Raw genomic sequence first — 23,549 nt, 5'->3', positions numbered from 1 at the left:
CATGAAATGATTCTGCAGCCTTTTTTTTTTTTTTTTTTTTGAGACAGTCTCGCTCTGTCACCAGGCTGAGTGCAGTGGCGCAATCTCAGCTCACTGCAACCTCCGACTTCCTGGTTCAAGCGATTCTGTCTCAGCCTCCTGAGTAGCTGGGATTACAAGTATGGGCCACCAAGCCCAGCTAATTTTTGTATTTTTAGTACAGACAGGGTTTCATCACGTTGACCAGATAGTCTCAATCTCCTGACCTCGTGATCTGCCCACCTCGGCCTCCCAAAGTGCTGGGATTACAGGTGTTAGCCACCACGTCCGGCCGATTCTGCAGTCTTTTATGTAGTTTCGTCCTTCTTCTGATTCTATTTATGTTTTCTATTTTATTCATTTTCAGCTACTAACTCCTTTGCTGTTATTGCAACAGCAAAACAGTTGGAAAAATTTAAATATGCTATATTTATTAATATTATAATTGTTATATTAATAAATTATGTAGTATGTAGAATATGGGCCACTGTAAGCATTGAATTACCATAAATTAGTAATACAAGTAAGTGCTTAGCACAGTGTTTGATATAAAGTTCATATTTAGTAAATCCTTAGTATTATCATTAAAATGAATACAAATAAAAGGATGTTCTTCATGATGTATAACATTTGAAAAACATTTATGTCAGGGATATTAATTTTCAAAGAAAATTATCATCTCAATCATACTGCTTTTGATTAAAAAAAAACTACCGTTAAAGCAGTATGGCAGAGGAACACAAGTAAACATCCAATCATTGTATATACAAAAAGTCCAGAAACAGAAATACACATCCAAAATTCAATATATGATAAAGACAACATTTCGTAACAGTAAGGAAAGAACAATGTGTTCTGGTGTTTGATCCACTCTACTCATATCTTTCACTAAAATTATTTCCCGGTTGATTAAAATTACCCTTAAACATATAAAACAAGGGCTGGGCCCAGTGGCTCACACCTATAATCCTAGCATTTTGGAAGGCCAAGGCGGGTGGATCATGTGAGGTCAGGAGTTCGAGACCAGCATAGCCAACATGGTGAAACCCTGTTTCTACTAAAAATACAAAAATTAGCCAGGCATGGTGGTGCATGCCTGTAATCCCAGCTACTTGGAAGGCTGAGGCAGGAGAATCGTTTGAATCCGGGAGGCGGAGGTTGTAGTGAGCTCAGATTGCGCCACTGCACTCCAGCTTGGGCGACAAGTCAAGACTCCATTTCCCCATCCACCCCCCAAAAAACATATAAGACAAAATCACTGCCATAGAAGTAAAAAAAAAAAAAAAAAAAAAAAGGTGAATTTTATATAACTTTAGGTGAAGCACAATTTTCTAAGTGTGCCACTGAGGAAAAAAACTGACTGAGAAAAGTTGATACAAAAATCTAAACTTCTGTGAATCAAGAGAGCAAAAGAAATCTAAAGGACAACAAACTGAGAAAACAAATGCTAACTAAAAGAAGGGTTAACATCCCAATTACAAAAGACTTTAAAACAACAATGTTGAAAATATAACATATCGGAAAAAGGTGCACAGGACATGAGTGAGCAAGTCCCAAATGGCTAATAAGCATAACTGTTATGAAAAAACGTTCACTTCAACTAGAGTTCAAAGATTTAGCTGCAAGGATACTCCTTATACCAACATTTGGAAAAAGAGTAGAAACAACTTTAAGGTCCTATAATAACGGATAAAGTTACAAATTCAGTAAGTTATCAAGTAATCACACATTATGTCTATAGAAACTAAAGATGACATAAATTTTTCTTTATAACTTGGATCAATGTCCATGATAGAGCATGCCAAAAAAAAAAAAAAGTAGAGTATAAAACAAAGTAAATAAATAGCATTTGTGGAATGATTTCATTTTTATTAAAAAATACATCTTTGTATAGAACACTATATAAACAAGGATATAAAATGACGTCTACCAGATCACGTCCACTGCATATCTGAGAAGGTGAAACAGAAGACGTGGGAGGTGGGGTACTCTATTTTTTGTTTAACTTGTTCTATAATTTTATATAGTAAACAAATATGGTTTTCCTAATAGGAAAAATATATTTTTTGTCTTTAAGAATGACACACAAACCAGTATTTTATTCTAATATATAAAAATTAGAAATAGTAAACACACAAAAAAAACAGAAGACTAGGAAGTGAAGAACTCCTGCTCTTAACCTAATGCCTTTACCTCTACCCTTTTTAAAACTGAAAAGGACCAGGAGTATGTTTACCCCTGAAAGAAATAGGCAAAAGTTACTGAACAAAAAATAGTACTATAGGATTGCTTTTTCAGTGCTATTTATTTGCTCAACAGCTTGTTGCTTCCCAAAGCTATACAGAAAGTTCATTACAATTCTTATGCTGCTGATTCTTGTCCCATGGATGAGTCAGTGCAAACAGGCAATCATGGCCTCTCCTGGCCCAATTAACTGTTTGGCTTGGCAACTCTGTCAAACTGAAACCAAACTGAAAATCTTCATGGCTGAAACAGTTATAGGAAAAGTTCTAAGGTAAATCCGGGTAATCTGAGATGAGAGCACTAGATAAGACAGGATTCCTGAAGGGTGACCTTAAGTGTCCTGAGAAAGCTCATTCCTCACATCCTGTCATACTCCCACCAAAGCACGCTTAGTCAAAGGAAGAAGTGAAAGTCATCAGAAGTCTTTTCCAGAAGACTATGGAGAACCTTTCCATTAGTCACAATACATGACTAACAGTCTTGAGGAATCTAGATGCTTTGAGAACACTTTCTAGTAATTCCAGGGCTAGAAAGTCTCTTAACTTCAGAATAAGATATAATTTTTGTATTACTGTTTATAGCTTTGTCAGAGAGGTCATAAGACAATGGCAGTCTCACAGAAGAGATGGCTATGTACACTAGTGAAGAGAACAAAACCACCTTACTCTTAGGCTACCAAAATCTCTCTGAAAATTATCTATATTAATACTAAGTACACGGCTAGTAAGATATGTTAATGTAAAAAGAAAAGAAAAACAAGTTGTGATGTGTGGTGATAGTGGTAATAAAAAAGATGTAACGTATCAAGATCCAATAAAAAGACCTTCCCATTTCTCCAATGAAGAGAAACAAACATATTAAACATCTGAATCAAGTGAGCTAGCAGAACCAGGAATAGAATCCAGGATCAGCTAACTTCTTGCTGTAACAGCCAGTCTACCAAATGATTTATCAACAGAAACTACATAAAGCAGTACTAAATTGAAAAAAACAAAGAAGGCCAATTAGTAGCAGGTATTTCATAGAAGATCCTCTGACACACATCTGCCTCCTTTTGTTGCTATAAAGTACTGGTTAGGCTGGGCATGGTGGCTCAGGCCTGTAATCCCAGCACTTTGGGAGGCTGAGACGGGCGGATCACGAGGTCAGGAGATCAAGACCATCCTGGCTAATATAGTGAAACCCTGTCTCTACTAAAAATACAAAAAATTAGCCAGGCGTAGTGGTGGGCGCCTCTAGTTCCAGCTACTTGGGAGGCTGAGGCAGGAGAATGGCGTGAACCCGGGAGGCGGAGCTTGCAGTGAGCCGAGATCGCACCACTGCACTCCAGCCTGGGCGACACAGCGAGACTCCGTCTCAAAAAAAAAAAAAAAAAAAAAAAAAATTATTCCCTCTGAGAAGAGAGTCTAGGTAGGGAAGGGAGGGACCAGAGACAGCTGCTTTCCATCAAAAATTATTTAACATTTAAATGGTGTGCTTTATTAGTTTGATAAATTTAAAAATTATTTTAAAGAAAAAAGTGAAGAGAACTCTCAGAATCCCCAATACATGATCCTAACTACCATCAGACACTTGCCTCCACCTTGATGGCACACCGTCCAATGGCCCGCACAGCTTTTCGAACAAAGTCAACATCTACCTCTGTGGCATATTCCTTCAGTTCTGCCAGAACCTGTTAAATGGAGGAAGTGGTTAATCATTAAGGATTCTCAAATAGCAATCTCACAGCCTAGCTTCTTTAAAGGCCAGACCTTAAGAGCTAAATCATTATCAACTTGAGTCTGCATAAAGTCTGACCTGAGCAATGTTGGCTTGAGATGCCAAACGAATCATGATGTCCAACTTCTCTAGTTTAACATAGATGGGATCATTGTACTTCACAAAGAAGACTTTGATTTCCTGCTTCAAGATTTCAGGCCTAGGGTACACAGAAACAGAAGAAAGGAAGGTGAAGGCATATACTGATACACCCTTCTGAGACTGTATTAATACCTAATCTGTGCCTCTCTGCTCTCCTCTCGCTCCACTCAGGAAAAAAAAAAAAATGCATAAACTTCCTCTATATGCCTCTATTCTTATCAGTTCCACTTGGCAGATTATTTTTATCCTTTTTAAGCATCAGGGCACACGTTGCCATGAAGTACTGCTAAAAGAACAACAATCTGGCTCTAAACTACAACGTGAACCATATCAACCAGGCACTAGACAGTGTATCAGAAAGAGACCCTTCAGAAAACAAACTGGACTGTGCAGCAACACATGGCATTTATTATAGAAATACTGTGATATCAACTGTTAGCCTCCTGGTGCTAGGCAAGCAAGTTGTTCTGCCATATAACATTTTCATTTCCATATATTAAAAAGAGATTAACACTAGCCTAATTAACATTAACATTATTAAGCTTAATGCAAAATCACAAAGACTTTAATCAACACTTCACTATTTTCCAACCTTTTCTGGACAATTAAGTTGATGTTCCTCAGGGCGACATACTGCACTTCTGGCTCCCCAGACAGCAAAGTGACAAGTGGAGGGGCTAATTTCTTCAGCAGCATATTGTAGTAGTCAGAATCCTTAGGTAACAATTCTAGAAACTTCATTAGGACTTTTACTGCTGAAAGCACCACTGCTGAGTTGGCATGGGATAGCCGGGGAGTTACCCGCTCACATATGCTGAGGGCAAAGAATGAAAATTAATATCATGAATTATAATTTCTTTGCTGAATTCATTCTATAAGGTAATATGTCAGAGTCTAATGACCCAAGTATCAAAAAATTCAAGAATTAGTTAGAAAAGTCAAAGCTCTATGCTTAGGTAAAACTGGGATCTGACAATGCAGAAGCCTCATTCTCAGCAAACTACAGGCAGAGCAGGGACATCAGAAGACTTCAGAAAACCAGCAATAAGGGATGTTCAAACTGGAAAGAAACTAGCATTACCCAAGACACTTGAGCTCACACCATTTACCTTCTTGTTTTATAGTCCTCTTTGTCTCCCCATATTATGTTAGGGCTCCCTGCCTCTCAGCCCATTTCTACTCAACCTATAGGAAGTCAAATTAAGCATTCTGAGAGTTATTTCATAGGAAGTGCCAGCAACCCAGTTATGGCTGAAGATTTCATTGTAAGATACAGAAGGAGGCAGGTTGGTAGGGAAAACAATCCAATCTCCTGTCTTGAGGATAATGAGAATAAGGGACTCTCTGAAAAGGGTTTGTTTTTTAAATAGCAGGACACCACTACTATATTTTCCCATCTCCCTGCTCTCCCAGCCCCTGCCACCTACACTTACATGACTCATAAAATGGTAGATATTTAATTATCTGTTGAGGGTTCTTTAGAAATTAATCCAATTTTGATAGCTTGGGCAACACGAGTAGCTAACTTACTGTATTAAAGAAACAAGATAAATAGGCGGTGTTTCTCTCTTCCTCCTATTCCTGACTTCCTTTGGGTCTTTATACAAATGCCACCTTCTCAGTGAGGCCTTCCCTGGCCATCTTTTAAAAATAAAATACAACCCCCCACCCCCAAATGTCCAGCATTTCTTAGATTTCTTAGATAACGGCACTCTCTACTTTACTTTCTTGTTAGTACTTATCACCATCTCACATATTACATATTAAACTATCTATACATATAATATATTATACTATCTATACATGTTATATATTCCTACCCCCAACCTTCAAATAAGTGATCCCAGAGGGCCATGACTTTGTTCACTGTTGTATCCTCAGGGCCTAGGAACACTGCCTAGCACATAGTATGCGCTTAATAAATATTTGCTGAGTGAATGAATGAATGTGATGTCAATGGCCAACAGAAGAAAACAGTAATTCTCAGTAATTTCCAGACTGTATTTGTACTTTCAATGATGGAAAGAAACTATCAGAGTGAGCTTTAGTTCAGTCTAGAGGGACTATTTCCCAGATAAGTGAAGATCACTTACATTCTAGTAGCTTGGAAATCAGCTTCAGCCAGACCAGTTCTTATCTACCATAATTAAAATATACCAACTTTAATGAAGAGTCAACATTTCTTCAGAAGTACTTTGCCTAGTACAGTGCCTGCATATACAAAATGCTCAATAAAAATTAGAGATAATTCCAACTTTGTAAACTAAAATGTATGTATGTGTAGATGAAATTTAGTAGTCAATTTCTAATAACTAAAGAAAATTTGCAACATTACATGGTAACAGGCTGAGCAGAACAATCTAGGTGTGCCTTCTAAAATCTTCAAATTCAGACTGACATGGTTTCCATATCTAATGGAAAGCAGGATATATTTTGCTGACTTTAACATACTCTCTCTCATACTGAATTATACATACAGGTCAGCTCGATAACTAATATGAAGCTACTTTCTATGTATCTAATAGAATGACAAATCTGTCACTCCAAAGAGAGATACTCAATAATCTTTGCTGGCCAAATGGCCAAGAACTGTTGCATGGGAGATGTAAGACAATAAGAAAGATTTTAGCAGAAGTAACTGTATGAAAAACATACATTTCTTAGAAACAGTTTTGCATAGTTTATTCCACCACCTAAAATATTCCTAAATCCAATGAGAAAATACCTTGGAGATAGCAACATCTACCCTAGAAGCCACTGACCTTCCTCAACTGATTTATTCTAATACCAGACTCTAGAACTTATAGAATCAGGCAAGACTATCAGAAAGTAGCCAGGAAAACAGACTGACCTCTGAGCCTCCCGATCATCTTTAGGGTTGTAATTAGACAGGCAGTCCAGGATGAAAATCTGGCCCCATTCAGTGCACTCATTTAGGGCTGTCAGCAGCTTATTAATGTTCTGCGGGTTCAGATCAAGTAAGTTGCTGTTTGGGTGAGACTCACTGATTTCAGATAATGCTGCTACGGCATTAGCCACCACCTGGAAAAGAAGGGGATATGACCTTGATTCACCAAGAACAGTACAGCTACAGACAAACACTTAATCAGCCTTCTCTGGATCACTTCACGGATCTCAATTCATAACCATTCCTGAACATTTTACCTAGTCAGATAGAAACAAATAAACCACTTCAAAACATATATTAAACCACCAATGATATTATATATAGTGATAAGGCAACCCTGAATTAAAACAATTCATATATTAGCAGAGTCACACATTATTTAATAGTAAAACATACATTAACCATGTTAACGGCACTCAAAACTTTCAAAATCAAGACATGTGAACAGCATATGAAAAAGGGCGAAGTCTAAATATGAAATACGTACATTAGGCAACAGAGAGAAAAATTTAGGCCAAATAATTGTATAGTTGTGTAGCTGTATGGGTTTGGGGGAGGTGACACCATCAATCATGCCACAAGTCTTAGAGTAAGAATATGTGGGCCTGAGACCCTAGTTCACTAGTATACAATGCTGAGAGAATATGTAATCTCTGTGAAACTCAGTTTTTCCATCTGAAAATGAGATAATTTAGTCCACCTCACAGATTAGTTTCAGTTTGAGGATAAAACCAGATGACATATGTATAAGTGCTTTCTACAAAGTCTTATGTAAATTTAAGGTGGTTGGTTATATTACCATAATTCATCAAGTGTAAGCTATAGTTTTTCACATTAACATCTTTGAAACTGGGTCGCATTTTATAATCAATGGCCTGTCAGTTCAATAGGAAGCATTTTTCTTTCTTAGTAATACAGAAAATAATAATACATCTTATAATCAGTGGCATTAAAGATTCAATGAAATACAGTATTTCAAATGTATCCTTCTTTCTGGGTAGGGTAAATGAAAAATTGCTACCCTGTTTTTTTTTTTTTTGAGACAGTCTTGCTCTGTTGCTCAGGTTGAAGTGTGATGGTGTATCTCGGCTCACCGTAACCTCCGTCTACTAGGTTTAAGGGATTTTCCCACCTCAGCCTCCCACGTAGCTGGGACGACAGGTGCACGCCACCATGCCCAGCTAATTATTGTATTTTTAGTAGAAATGGGGTTTTGCCATGTTGGCCAGGCTGGTCTTGAACCCCTGACCCTAGGTGATCTGCCCGCCTCAGACTCCCAAAGTGATGGGATTACAGGCGTGAGCCACCGTGCCCGGCTGAAAAATTGCTACCTTACACTAGAAAGTACACTTGTATCCTGACTCACAGATCTGGGAATCCATTTAGCTGCAGGAAGAAAAGTCAACACTTTATCAAAATTACAAATTAATTCTAAGAAATCTACAACGGAAGAACATCTAAAATCATTTAAAAGTTGCAAACATACTAAAAAAAAAAAAAAACCATGCATACATACAAAATACTATATATTGTGGCCCTATACAAGTAAACTTAAGACCATGTTTTGCAGTGAGGCTCCCAGTTGCTGACTAAAGATTAGCAAAGTGAGGCTGAATATAAATACTCTCCAAGTATAAGTTGGCTGGGCGTGGTGGCTCACGCCTGTAATCCCAACACTTTGGAAGGCTGAGGTGGGTGGATCACTTAGGTTAGGAGTTCGAGACCAGCCTGGCCAACATGGTGAAACCTTGTCTCTACTAAAAATACAAAAAATTAGCCGGGCATGGTGGTGTGTGCCTGTAATTCCAGCTACTCAGGAGGCTTAGGCAGGAGAATTGTTTGAACCTGGGAGGTGAAGGTTGCAGTGAGTGAAGATCATGCCACTGCACTCCAGCTAGGGCGACAGAGCGAGACTCCATCTCAAAAATAAAATAAATAAATAAATATTCTCCAAGTATGAATGAGACATGATAGGAGACAGCTTCAGCAATTATATATATTGGAAAGATTCTCAAAAATGTAAAACCAGTTAGTTCTTCCTGAAGTCCCTTAATAAAACCTTGAGAAATGAAGAATTGTATGATTATCATTTTGTTAGCAAGGGAAGAAACATAATGACTACAATCTAGCAATTGATTTTAGTATTCACATTATCTGTGTAATCTTCAGATTATCCCAGCATATGATTTTATCTGGAAGATAAATGTCTAGAGAATGTGATTTATTTAACAAATATACTTACAATAATATCCATTATTATGTAAAGGATAACGATGCCACAAGTGCAATCATCTCAAGCTATACTTTGGTGATCAGAACAAAGATGCTAAGATGAAAAATCAAAGACTCACTTGGTAAATATGGTTACAGATACACTATTTTATTCTTGTTAAGACAAATCAGGAAAACTCATCTAGCCTGCCTACTGGATGGTAACATGTGTGAGGCTCTTTCCTGACTTAATTTTTGTTTGCTAACTCTATTATCAAGCATGAGAAAAGCCATAAAGAGAGAAATAATAATCCCTTCTATGTGCTTCACGTGCAGGGAAGATATTTTATTTCCCTTGCACAATGTACTTAGTTGACCTTATTATAGTCTAAAAGGATCAAAGTATCATATCAGAAGGCCAGATGCCTGTTTCGATCTATAGATGCCAACACACGCCCAGTCTTGGTTACCAGTTGTCTGAAATAAATGACCACTTATGTCAGTGAAACTCTTCTCATTTAAAAAAAAAACAAAAAGATTAAATATAAGGTCTAGTAATAGGAAACACAGACAAAGAAAACGAGAGAATGGGGAGAATTAAAAACTGCAATGGGGAGAAAAAGAACAGAAGGATACTAAACAGAATGAGCAATTGGAAATCCTCTGTTATTATAGGCAACTAGAAATTAAACCAAGTGCATAATGCACCTAATGAAGTGTATGGTCTGATGTTTAAATAGGCAATTGCCACTTATCATCACATTAAAACAAGAAACAAAATGGTGAAAAGTCTGTCTAAATTAAGGATCCAGAAAGATCAGATTAGAGGATTGTTTAGCAAAGCCTGTAAAGAAAAAGAGATCACTGCCAAATAGTGACCGTCCAGAGGAGATGCTATCCTATCCCTCTATACTGAAACTCTAATGTTTCTCTAAAATTTCTTTAAGTTCCTTCCATCCTATCTCTACACTTTCATTTCCTAATCTCCACAGTCAGACTGCTACATTTTCAGCAACATACTGAGGCAGGCTCACCAGGCAGCGCTCTCAGTTTTCCTGGTCCGTAAGCCAAGTTTCTCTCACTCTTCAATGAAAACTTAAAATAAACCAGTCACACTGAATCTAAAGTAGCTAAAGAAAAAGACTGACTTTGAGACAGCAACTGGGTGGCTAGAGTGTACAGGACAACTCACTTGTCAATGTTTATACTGTTTCTTTGGAATTCTGTACTATATTGTTTAGTTTTTTAAATAAACTTTAAAAATAATAGACTGAAACTTAAGATTTACTTCCTCTTCCTCCAGTCTTCTCTAGACAATAATATCACAAAGTACAAATGTAACCCTTACAATAACTGCCTTGACTCGCCTGTATACTAAGATACAGGTGTGCTTCTTTCATTTGAACTATTACTTTGATTTAGAACTGTTAACACAACTATGGGTAACACTTCTCCTGACAGAAAATTGGCATTTCTCTTAGGAAATACTGACACAAAGAGAACGATGGTCTTTTAACTACCATTTCAGAAAAATTAGAGTTTCCAAGAAAAAAAATTGTATTTTTTTTAAAGAGACAGGGTCTCACTCTGTTGCCCAGGCTGGAATGCAGTGGCACTGATCACAGCTCACTGTAATCTCAAACTCCTGGACTTAAGTGATCCTTCCACCTCAGACTCCTGAGTAGCTAGGACTACAGGCTTGCACCACCACACCCAGTCAAGTTTCTTAATTACTTTTTTAGAGATGGGGTCTGGCTATATTGCCCAGGCTGGTCTTGAACTCCTGGTCTCAAGTAATCCTCCCAGTTTGGCCTCCTAAAATGCTGGGATTACAGATGTGAGCCACCATACCCAGCCAAAAAAGGGAGTTTCTAGAAAAAGTTTTGCTTTAAAAATTAATTTTTAAATAGAATTTCCTTGGGGTTTGTTTGGTTAGTTGGTTTTAAGAGACAGGGACTTGCCTGTCACCCAGGCTAGAGTGTGGTGGCATAATCATATAGTTCACTGTAATCTTGAACTAGCAGATGGGACTACAGTGCATGCCACCATGCCTGCCTAATTTTTTTTTTTTTTTGGTAGAGACAAGGGGTCTCCCTATGTTGTCCAGGCTGGTCTCAAATTCCTGGCCTCATGCAGTCCTCCCACCTTGGCCTCCCAAAGTGCTGAGATTACAGGTGTGAGCCACCATACGGTACCTGGCCTACAAATAGGGTTTCTTAAGAGAGGTTCCTCAGCACAAGTTGATTTATAAAAAGTTGGCATCTAGATTACAAAGGGACACATCTGCAGCATTAAAAAAAATAAATCCTTGGCCAGGCATGGTGGTTCACACCTGTAATCCCAGCACTTTGGGAGGCTGAAACAGGTGGATCACTTGAGGCCAGAAGCTGGTATCAGCCTGGCCAACATGGGGAAACCCTGTCTCTAATTAAAATATCAAAAATTAGCCAGGCATGGTGGTGCATACCTGTAATCCCAGCTACTCGGGAGGCTGAGGCACGAGAATCACTTGAACATGGGAGGCAGAGGATGCAGTGAGCCAAGATCACACCATTGCACTCCAGCCTGGACGACAGAATGAGACTATGTCTCCAAAAAAAATAAAAATAACAATAAAAATAAAAAACTAAAAAAAATCCTTTATTCATCTTGCCTCCCAATTATGGTAAATTCTATTCTTGGAGAGACTGCAACTAAACATTCCCCACCCCTCATATCTCCTCAAAGAGCTAACCCAATTATGTATACTTTACAGACACAGATATTAAACACAAACATATATATAAAAGCAACATATGTAGATGTGTAAAATCATACTCAATCCTAGACAAATCTTTCTCTGCCTTAATTACAGACCTCTCTTCAATATGATTATTTCCTTATGGACCTGTGGAGTCTGCTGATTTTTTTTTTTAATAGAAACAGGGTCTCGCTACGTTGCCCAGGCTGCTCTCAAACCCCTGGCCTCAGGCAATCTTCCTACTTTGGCCTCCCAAAGTGCTAATACTACAGGTGTGAACCACCATACTCAGCCTGAATTTTTAAAGATAAGCAATTTGTATTTTTACTTACATTACACTAACAGAATGAGTTTTACAGAGATAAAAAACTGGAATAGCTAAAATGTATTGAACATTTACTTTGTGCTATTAATCCTCATAACAACTGTGAAGTAGCTGCTACTAAAAGCCACCTATTACAGATAACAAAACTGGCTTAGAGAAGTTCAGTGACTTGCTTAGGGTCAACACAGCCAGAAAGGGATTCCTGCTTGAATCTGAACTCAAGGTCTGCATCTGATTCCAGTGTCTGAGTACTAATACTTGGTCTCCAGCATTTATAGAGCTTCCAAGACTTGTGAACTTCAACTAAGGGAAGGGAAAGATTCAGAGTAGGGGAGGATAATATAATCCAAGCATTATTTCCAGCAAAGGTGACATGTAGATTTATATACAAGGAGAAAAATGTATCCTACTTTATATATTTCAGAGATAATCATATCCTGACAGTACTTAAAGAGGCAAAGATTTACTACCTAGCTATAAAATATGATTTATGATCTATACCTGTCTTACATGCAGCAGTTGAGGATAATAAATTTGACCTCATTTTGTTAAAGAAGGAGTGAGCTGGTACAGTAGGTATGGTTAGAATAAAAATGACCCTGTAAAAAAAAAAGACTCTCAAAGGAAATCTAGATTTAAACTGGGAGTGGAATATCACATACATAAGCTCACTTATGAGGAATCTCTCACCTATTTCCCTGTCCCTTTAAATGATTTTCACCCTGCACTCCAATTTCACTCATTTTCGTGGCCTTGGAACCTAAGAAACTTACCACTTTCCAGTTCAGTGACTTCTTCCTGCTAAGTAAATTACTATTTACAGGACTTTGACTTCCAGCAATGACCTTCAAGGTCACACACTATGAACAGATTTATGCTTCAGTTTTTCTGCTCAATTTACAATTATTTTGGCTGGTATCCCTGAAGACTTGAATAAAGTGAAAGCAGAATAACTGACCAAAATTATTATGAGGAAATACACAGGTGGTTTACATATTTTTGTTCTCTTCTAAATTAGCAATGGTTTCAAATATTGCTATCTCCTTTACAGAATGACCTCAAATGCCATGTGAGGCACAGGACAACATATTTGTTCTGAGAGTTTCCGTCATTATTATCTCCGCAAGAAGACAATGACTGCAGTACCAGTCAAACAAGTACAACTTAGAGCTTATACTTTAATCCAAAACACTGTCTAGAATGCCAATATGCCTGCTACATTACAATCTAGAATATTCCATTTTTCCCCATCTTCTTCCTTAGAATGAGAGGTAAACTACCTAGTGAGTCAACACATCTCATTATAAAAAGAAAGTTGGATTACATGGTAACAAGGTTTACAAAAAATAAAGTTCATTACTTAAGTGGTTTAAGATATGATTTAGCAAAATTCAAGTACTCTCAAAGCCAAAACACTACAAATAAATATCGATAAACAAACAAAAGGCATGCCCCTAACCATCACAGTTATTTGGACCATGGCCTCTAAAATTTATTAAAGCAAGCTGCAACTTGAACAAAATAAAACACTTATTATCACACCACTTATGATCTCCCCATTTCTGAGAGTAAAGTATTCTCCAGCCAAATTACAGCCTTGAGGTCATCTTAAAGGAAAGTGACAAATGAGCCTTGATCTACTGGTAAACTACCAAAACAACACACAACAGCTCCAGTTTTCAGGAAGTTGCTGTTGAGAACTACTTTAAACGTACACCCTTGAATAATTACCCTGTAAAAGTAGTAAGTAATACTATTAGTAGATTTAGCTTCATTTGTAGGTAAATTGCCCTCAGAGCTTTAAAAAATTTAATCTTTAAAATTCTTCATCCTAAAAGTTTTAATCTTAATCTTAAAACTTTAATCTTATAAAATTAAAAAGTAAATTTTGCCACTGAAATACTAACCCTTTTAGAATTATTAATATCTGGCACTACAATCACTGTACAATATAGAATATACGTTTCTGCTGGCCATGGTGGCTCACGCCTGTAATCCCAGCACTTTGGGAAGCTGAGGCAGGTGGATCACTTGAGGTCAGGAATTCCAGACCAGCCTGGCTAATATGGTGAAACCCTGTCTCTACTAAAAATACAAAACTTAGCCAGGCATGATGGCATGTGCCTGTGCTCCCAGCTACTCAGGAGGCTGAAGTGGAAGAATTACTTGAGCCCAGGAGATGGAGGTTGCAGTGAGCCGAGATTGTGCCACTGCACTCTAGCCTGTACGACAGAGTGAGACTGTCTCTAAATTAAAAAAAAAAAAAAAAAAGTGTTTGTTATTATTAGGGGCTTACTCCATATGAGGACCAGTATTAAGTGCTTTGCAAGCCCTCTGTCCTTTAATGTTCACAACAATCCTATGATAGTAGCACTATTTGTAATCTCCACTTTGTAGATGAGGATACTAAAATTTAGAGACACCACATGGTTAAGAAATAGCAGAACCAGGATACAAACCCAAGTCTATTTGGTTCTAGAGTCTGAGTTTCAACCACTATGCTATGGTGACTGGATGAAAAATGCCATTTCATGGTTCTAAAACACTTTTCTGTTTTTGAGCTACCTTCAAACAGAGTAGATTGATACATTATAAAAGGAAGTGACTTAATGCAATTTGGTATTCCGGACTGAATCCTGGAATATAGCAAAAGGGCATTAGTGTTGAAACTGGTGAAATTGTACTTTGGTCAACAGTAACATCCCAATGCTAATTTCCCAGTTTTGGCAAATGTACCATGGTTAAGTAAGATGTTAGCATTAGTTAAAATTGACTGAAGGGTATATGAAAACTTTCTGTACTGTCTTTGTAACTTTTTTATAAATTTAAAATTGTTCCTCTAAAAAATGAGGTATTTTTTAAAACCTAAGTTCGTAATAATATAAAACAATGAAATTATATTTTAAAAGTGAAAATATACAGAAAATGATTTCCACAAAGCACAGTATAAAAGGAAAACAAAAAGTGTTTGCTTTCTCTATAAGTAGAGACAGAAATACACTCAGACCAACTGGTGGGAAATTCAAGAGCTGGGAAGTTGGCTTCATATCAAAGCAGCCCCCAATGATTCCACTTACCCAAAATTCAATCCTGCAGAAATTAACGGCAGTTCCTTTTTTAATATGAAATACAATGTGAGTCATTTGGGAACTCAGATACAGACTGAATATATTACCTTCAATGTTACTCTTAACAAGTGCTCACCACATACTGACATTCTCATACATGCCTAAAATTCTACCAGCTCTAACTCCTTCATGGACATTTGATATGAAAAGTACTATACATTTTTAATTTCATTTATGTATAATATTTTAATTTTATAACCATTACTTATTAATATATATTTAAGGATAACAGCAATCCTATAATTTAAGTACTACATTCAGTGAAGTCATTAAGTTTTTCTATGCATTCTGGGCCTATCTTTAATAGACAGTTTAACATAGCCTACATGAATACCAAATATATTCTAACAAAAATCTTCCTTGAGCTTAGAAAGAGATCTAGACAGATGGCATTTTTCAATATCATCTTAGGTTGACAACGAATCACCATACAGGTAAACTTCCTAATGCCTAAATGAAGATTATAACAACCGGAAGGTGCATAATGTTAGGCCAATTCCTCAAGAATAGCTGCAGTTTATTAAGCACTTACCATATATCAGGGAAAGTTTAAAATTTTAAATACATTATTCTTTCATCTTCAAAATAATTCGCTAAAATAGGCATTATTACCTCAGTTTTACATATAAGACAACTGAAGCTCATTTTAAATAACTTGTTCAAAGCCACATTTCTAGTAAGCAGCCAAGCCAGGACTCAAACAGCAGCCATTCCGGCTCTAAAGCCTCAATGCTATTTCCATAATCCAGGGTTTCACAACCTTGGCATTACTGACATTTACTGCTGGATAATTCTTTGTTGTGGGGGGACTGAATTGTACACTGAAGGATGTTGAAAACATCCCTGGACTCTACCCAATATATGCCAGTAGCACTCCTCCCATCAGGTTTGACAACCAAAAAAGGTGTTACCAGACATCGCCAAATGTTCCCTGGAGAGTAGAATCACTCCTGGTTGAGAACCACTATCATAATCCCATGCTGTGTCTACGTGCTGGCTAGCACATAGTCAAAATACATACCGCTTTCTGAGAAGAAAAATGTCATTTTTCATAAAATGGTTTTCTTTTTTTTTTTTTTTTTTTTGAGACGGAGTCTCGCTCTGCCGCCCAGGCTGGAGTGCAGTGGCCGGATCTCAGCTCACTGCAAGCTCCGCCTCCCGGGTTCACGCCATTCTCCTGCCTCAGCCTCCCGAGTAGCTGGGACTACAGGCACCGCCACCTCGCCCGGCTAGTTTTTTGTATTTTTTAAAGTAGAGACGGGGTTTCACCGTGTCAGCCAGGATGGTCTCGATCTCCTGACCTCGTGATCCGCCCGTCTCGGCCTCCCAAAGTGCTGGGATTACAGGCTTGAGCCACCGCACCCGGCCCATAAAATGGTTTTCAAGCAAAAGTTCAAATTAAAAGAAGCTGGAAGTTTAACTACAACTTTTGCTAAAGATTATACTTGGCCTGAATTGAAGCTATTCTGAGAGCATGCTGCTTGTGCAGAAGAACACTTAACAAATGATTTTTTTTTTTTTTTTTTTTTTTTTTTACTAATTCAGCAGTTTGTACTTTTGCAGAGAGGACAGAACAAGGAAGCGTAGGTATTCTCATGGGCAGCTCTGAAAGTGACAGAAGGTCTGGAAGATGAAGATCAAAGGGGCTTGGCAGTAAGCCAAAGGGACTTAGGAGGACTGAACTCAAAAAAACAAAAAGCAGACCAGGCATGGTGGCTCACACCTATAATCCCAGTACTTTGAGAGCCCGAGGCAGGAGGACTGCTTTAAGCTAGGAAATTGAGACCAACCTGGGCAACAAAACAAGACCCATCTCTACAAAAAATAAAATAAATTAGCTGGGCATGGTAGCATATGCCTGTAGTTCCAGTTGCTCGGGAAGATTGCTTGAGCCCAGGAGTCTGAGGCTGCATTGAGCTATGATCAAGCCATTGCACACCAGCCTGGGCAACAGAGCAAGACCGTGTCTCTCAAAAAATAAAATACAAATTTTTAAAATAAATAAAAACAAAAAGCAAAGCACATGTGGTGGGGCTGTCAAGAGCATCTCTGGAGTTGCAAATTCTAACACATGTAAGTTAACTGAAGTTGGAATACCCCTAAATGTCTCTGAGAGCAAAAAAGAAAACCACAGTAAGGAAGGAAAATCCTAATGTTTGGGCAAAAAGCTAGAGAATACTATCATTCAAAAGTGCATATCTCACTAAAACAAGTCACATGCCAAAAAGATATACATTTTTTTGCAAATATATACTGATGACATTTGTAAAAAAATCACGAAAGCTATTTCCCTATAGCTCTAAAATGTTTCCTTATTCTGGATGGAGGTTTACCTTCAAAATAATGAACTAATAAAGTCCACGTCTGACGACAAGTTTAACTCTAATTCCCTTGGAACAGATAGTCTGTACAAATATTAAAGGAATCAGAACCTTTTAAATTAATATTGTAGCAACAATGCTAACCTCTGCCTAATATCTACTTCATAATTACAGTAGCAGCCACCACTTATGAGCTCCCATAAGCCAAGCACTTTATAAGGCGCTTTTCACGCAAAAGCTCAATTAATAATCCGAACAACTCTCTAAGATAGTAACCTTCATCTTCCAGAAAAGGAAACAGACTTGGGTAAGTTAAACAACATGAACATAAAGCTAGGACTTAATAGAGTGAGATTTTTTTACTTGTAAATTCATCTTTTCTCTCTTAACTAGTATTTCATCAAAAGTTAGCTTCAACTAAACTATAAATGGTAAAACAACTGTAGGAAAGTAAGATGTATGTGATTCTCCTCAAAAGACAGGAAACAAAACTATAGTAAAGCTTTGTTACCTGCAGCAAGGCACAGTGTCACTAGGAACCAGATTTGAGGTCAACATAACACCAAGAATTTTCAGCTCTCAATCAACATTTATCTCTCATATTAGAAGATTTCAAAGTCATTTCTGCAGATATTTTAGTGCTTTCAAATCTAGGATGCCCTTCTGAAGTGAGCTACAAGAAAACTACTAAGGCACAACCCCTTGGAAGCATTCATTCTTTTCTAAGAGAATCTAGTATGTGCTGGTGCAGTGCTGCCACCATGTGGAGCAGCCTCTGAAAAAGTGGAACAAAATTACTCCTCGAGAGCAGTAAAATAAGGACTCATATCCATCACTGGAATAAGAGGATTGAGATTTCTTTTTTTTTTTTTTTTATCTTTCGTTTTTGTTTTTTTCTTTTTTGAGATTTCCATGATGAAGCAGTGTTCAGATAATTCAGTCTTTATGTATTCAAAAATGTAAACATTTTGAGAAAATGAAGCAGTTTGTGTGTGTGTGTGTGTGTGTGTGTGTGTGTGTGTGTGTGTGTGTGCATGGTGTACATACACATTTAAATTCTTTTTTTTATTTTTTTTGAGATGGAGTTTTGCTCTTGTCACCCAGGCTGGAGTGCAAAGGCATGAGATCTCAGCTCACTGCAACCTCCGCCTCCTGGGTTCAAGCGATTCTCCCGCCTCAGCCTCCCAAGTAGCTGGGATTACAGGCATGTACCACCAGGCCCAGCTAATTTTGTATTTTTAGTAGAGATGGGGTTTTGCTATGTTGGTCAGGCTGGTCGTGAACTGCTGACCTCAGGTGATCCACCCATTGTGGCCTCCCAAACTGCTGGGATGACAGGCGTGAGCCACCACACCTGGCCTAAATTATATGGTATACATTCATCCACAAAGGTAGTAACCAGCAATGGAGTTTGGGACTCAGAACTAGGTGGGGATCCTAGCTACATCACTACTAGCTGCATGACTTTAGGAAGAGTTCTTCAGTCTGAGTGCACACTTCTTGACCTGTAACATGGAAAAACCTCTGCTTCACAGGACAGATGTGATAACTAAGCAAAACATTATAAAGTAAAAGTATCTACCATTGTGCATGGCATAGAAGGCACTTAAATTTAAGTGTTCTAATGACAGTTATAATACTCTAAGGTAATAAGTAGGACATACAGTTGAGATGAGAAGTATAAATTCAAAATCAAAAATAGGTATGTAGCTATGTGTGCTGGCTACCTCTTAAGCCCAAGCTTTTCAGTTCTTCACTAAAACAAGAATGAAGAGCTCAAAAAATGATTTTAACATGGGTATGTGCAACAAGGCCAGGACAAGAGTAAGGCAAGTGAGGCACTCCAGGCACAAAATTTAAGGAGGCACTCTGTTCTCAGGCTTGTGAGGTACAGAGCTGGCACCTGAGAATGAGTGTCTTCTTAAATTTTACACTCCAGGCACCTCTCTAGGCTAAGTCAAACAATATCAGAAAAGTTCTGCTACTGAGTTCTGACAAAACAGCAAAGAGTTTCTATTTGGAGAGCAGTTGGTCCAGTAATTCACTATCTAATGCTGACACCCTGCTCTAGGAAAATCTATAAATAGACAACAAAACATGAGGTATTCCTGAAACTGTTTCTCAAAAATCTACCAAGTAGCTCTGAACTTTCTCTAAAAGTCTCAAAGATATTTATGAAAATCTCCCCAAGTCACGTTTTGATTTGTTGTAGTAAAAACAGGTTAAAAATTAAGAACATTATACAGTTTACTATAGTATTATGATATATTAAATTCAAAGAGAGACTTGCTCATGTGTTGCCTGCTTAAATTTTATATAGCTAGGGGATGGGGAAAGAAAATAAGTAAAACAAGATTGGCATGTATTGATGACTAGTGAATCTAGTGGTGATAAATGAATTCATTTTATTTATTCATTTATTTGTCCTAATTTTGAATGTTTGAAGATTCCCATAATAAAAAAACACAAATACGTAAATAGCATACATATGCCACTTGATCTTACCAACTAGACGAAAACTAGCTCTCTCCTCTGCAATGTAAACTTTGAATAAATCGGACAAACTAAGCTTGTTTCAGAATCATTTTATTCCTCTCAGTTTATCTGGATAAACATCTCTAAGTGTGCTACTTGAGCATGCATGCGTGCGCACACATGCGCACACACACACACACACAAATGACTTTACTGCTAAATATCCCTTAGGCCTTATCCTTGACCATCTAACTGTGTAGGTTCTGCATTAAAAAATTTACAGGCCAGGCGCGGTGGCTCAAGCCTGTAATCCCAGCACTTTGGGAGGCCGAGACGGGCGGATCACGAGGTCAGGAGATCGAGACCATCCTGGCTAACACAGTGAAACCCCGTCTCTACTAAAAAATACAAAAAACTAGCCGGGCGAGGTGGCAGGTGCCTGTAGTCCCAGCTACTCGGGAGGCTGAGGCAGGAGAATGGCGTAAACCCGGGAGGCGGAGCTTGCAGTGAGCTGAGATCCGGCCACTGCACTCCAGCCTGGGCGACAGAGCGAGACTCCGTCTCCAAAAAAACAAAAACAAACAAAAAAAATTTACATTAGCCTAGAGATGCTGCCTCAAACTGGAGTTGCCTGTAAGTTAGAATTCATTTTCCCTTTGAGCCATTCCATATTCTTAGCACCACTGAATATTTGGTAAGTTTCCATGGGGTACATGATATTCTGCCCACCTGGTTGATTGTTGCAGCACAAACACTTTTCATCTCATCTGTCCTCAGGTAGAGAATTATCGATAGTTGCTCAGAATAACAGTGAATCAAAAGCAATGCCAAAATCACAAGGTGCCAGCTAAACATTCTGTAAAGTAGATACTACTAACTTTAGAAAATATATTTTTTTAAATATTTTTGAGACAGGCTTTGTCACTCAGGCTATAATGCAGTGGTGCAATCATAGCTCACTACAGCCTTAAACTCCTGGGCTCAAGGGATTCTCTCACCTCAGCCTCCCAAGTAGCTGGAATTACAGGCAATGCACCACCATATCCAACAAATTCTTTTGTTTTTTTTGAGACAGAGTCTCGCTCTGTCACCCAGGCTGGAGTGCAGTGGCGTGATCCATGCTCACTGCAAGCTCCACCTCCCGAGTTCACGCCATTCTCCTGTCTCAACCTCTGGAGGAGCTGGAACTACAAGCGCTCGCCACCACGCCCGGCTAATTTTTTGTATTTTTAGTAGAGATGGGGTTTCACCATGTTAGTCAGGATGGTCTTGATCTCCTGACCTTGTGATCCACCCGCCTCAGGCTCCCAAAGTGCTGGGATTACAGGCCTGAGCCTCCGCACCCAGCCCCAACAAATTTTTAAAAAATTTTTTTGTAGAGACAGGGTCTCGCTTTGTTGCCCAGGCTGTTCTCAAACTCTTGGCTTCAAGTGATCCTTCTGCCTCAGCCTCCCAAAGATCATGCCACTGCACTCCAGCCTGGGCAACAGGGCAAGACTCTGTCTCAAAAAAAAAAAAAAAAAAAAAAAAAAATTAGCTGGATGTGGTGGCATGTGCCTGCAGTCCTAGCTACTCAGGAGGCTGAGGTGGAAGAAGTGCTTGAACCCAGGAGTTCAAAGTCACAGTGAGCTATGACTGCACCACTGCACTCCAGCTTGGCCACAGAGCAAGATCCTGTCTGTAAAAAAATAAATAAATAGATAAGCAATTTTAAAAAGGGAATATTCATAGGCTATCCACTGATTAACTCTTAGTGTTATGCACCTTTCAGTAAACACTGTAGTAGACCAAAAAGGTAGCACTTTAAAGAAAGTGGCTATCTTCCTCCATCTTCTTTGCAACAATATTTAATGATTCATCCAATATATTCAATTAGTACCCAATTCAAATGAGCTTTAGTTACTACTGGAGTCAAACATATCACTTGGGACTTGATCTCCTTCATTATACAAGCAAAGTTTAAAATGTCAATAAGGAAAAGAAAAGATTCAAAAACTTTAAGGTGTTAAGCTACATTCTGGCTGCTAAACATTTAGAACATAATCAAGTTGGCTAAAAATAATCTTCTCCTGAGGCTGAGGCAGGAGAATGGCATGAACCCGGGAGGCAGAGCTTGCAGTGAGCCGAGATCGCGCCACTGCACTCTAGCCTGAGTGACAGAGTGAGACCCTGTCTCAAATAATAATAATAATAATAATCTTGTACTAGAAATTCCCCTATAGAGAAATGCATCAAATAATTAGGTAACAAAGATCATTTTCATTCAGTTTCTAGTTCCACACCACCAGAAAATATCACAAATACTGATCTGAAGAAAATAATCTTAAATATATATAAAGTTAACACCAAACCTCCTAAAGAAAATGATGAAAGTTTATGGGCAAATATGAGCCACAAAGATTTGCTTTAAGGTCCTTGCATTTTAGTACTTGGTTCTCACCTCAAAAACACCTAGGATCTGAAATATACAATCAGTGAGACACACAAAGTCATGTTTCCCATAGCTACCCCATAACCCAGTATTCCAGAGACAAGGTTCATATTAAACACGCTTTAACAAGGGACTCATTTTAAATATTGCCCTCTTTATAAAAGCAGAAGCTTATTACCATTGGATTTGAATCTGCTATGAGATCCCGTAGAGAATCCAGAAATCCCTGATCTTCCACCATTTGGGCATTGATATCATGGAGTTTTGCCACGCAGACTGCTGCTGTTTTCCGAACATAGGGATCCTCATCCTTCAAGCATTTGCGGAGTGGCTCACAGAGATACTCTGTAATTTTGTCTACCCGGATGCACCCCATGGTTCTGACTGCCAAGGCTCGAATCAAAGGATTAGGATCTTCACAGTCCTGCAGAAAACAATCACCAACAACTGTTAAGTATACATGGTGGCTAAAAGTAAACAGTCCAGTTTACATAAGCTGCAAAAGAATTACCTCATTAATTTAAGCTTCCACATACATTCTACACGAGCTCCAATCTTCCACACTATTGGTACAAATCTTAGCTGCCCTATTTAAGAGTTTAGGTGAGGAAGTCATTTAACTGTTTTAAATACAAAATGAGAAACAGCTCAGTAGGATTCATTCCAGTGCCAGGCAGAGGCTTAGGGAATTGGTACCATCCCACAGTCATTAGGATCTGCCCTAAAAACAGGAAAAGCTTTTGGGCTTGTATTCCGGCACAGAAAAAAAAGAAAGACCGTGCCCTATTCCACAGTGAGTTCCCAAGCATCAAATAGAGAGAAAAGTGAGCTAGATTTCTGGGGCCTGCAGCCAAGAAAACAAAGGGGAGCACAGGAGCCGGTCTAGGC

At 38.3% G+C, this 23,549-nt stretch overlaps 1 protein-coding gene across 6 annotated transcripts in view; it reads right to left on the bottom strand.

The window, feature by feature from the left end:
• The window catches only part of AP2B1 (adaptor related protein complex 2 subunit beta 1), a 139,664-nt gene that overhangs the window by 95,209 nt on the left and 20,906 nt on the right, over positions 1-23,549 (bottom strand). For all 6 annotated transcript variants that reach the window (XM_074019019.1, XM_074019021.1, XM_074019020.1 and 3 more), the window contains exons 5-9: positions 22,840-23,085; positions 6,974-7,164; positions 4,715-4,936; positions 4,060-4,180; positions 3,839-3,934 (exon numbers count right to left, since the gene is read on the bottom strand). In XM_074019019.1, the coding sequence (XP_073875120.1) occupies positions 3,839-3,934; positions 4,060-4,180; positions 4,715-4,936; positions 6,974-7,164; positions 22,840-23,085 (876 nt within the window). The remainder of the gene's footprint in view (positions 1-3,838; positions 3,935-4,059; positions 4,181-4,714; positions 4,937-6,973; positions 7,165-22,839; positions 23,086-23,549) is intronic.

The sequence above is a fragment of the Macaca fascicularis genome, chromosome 16 (genome assembly GCF_037993035.2).
Source record: "Macaca fascicularis isolate 582-1 chromosome 16, T2T-MFA8v1.1".
Lineage (NCBI taxonomy): Eukaryota > Metazoa > Chordata > Mammalia > Primates > Cercopithecidae > Macaca > Macaca fascicularis.
Note: the sequence above shows the minus strand (reverse complement) of the source record. Positions and strands in the feature narration are given on the sequence as shown.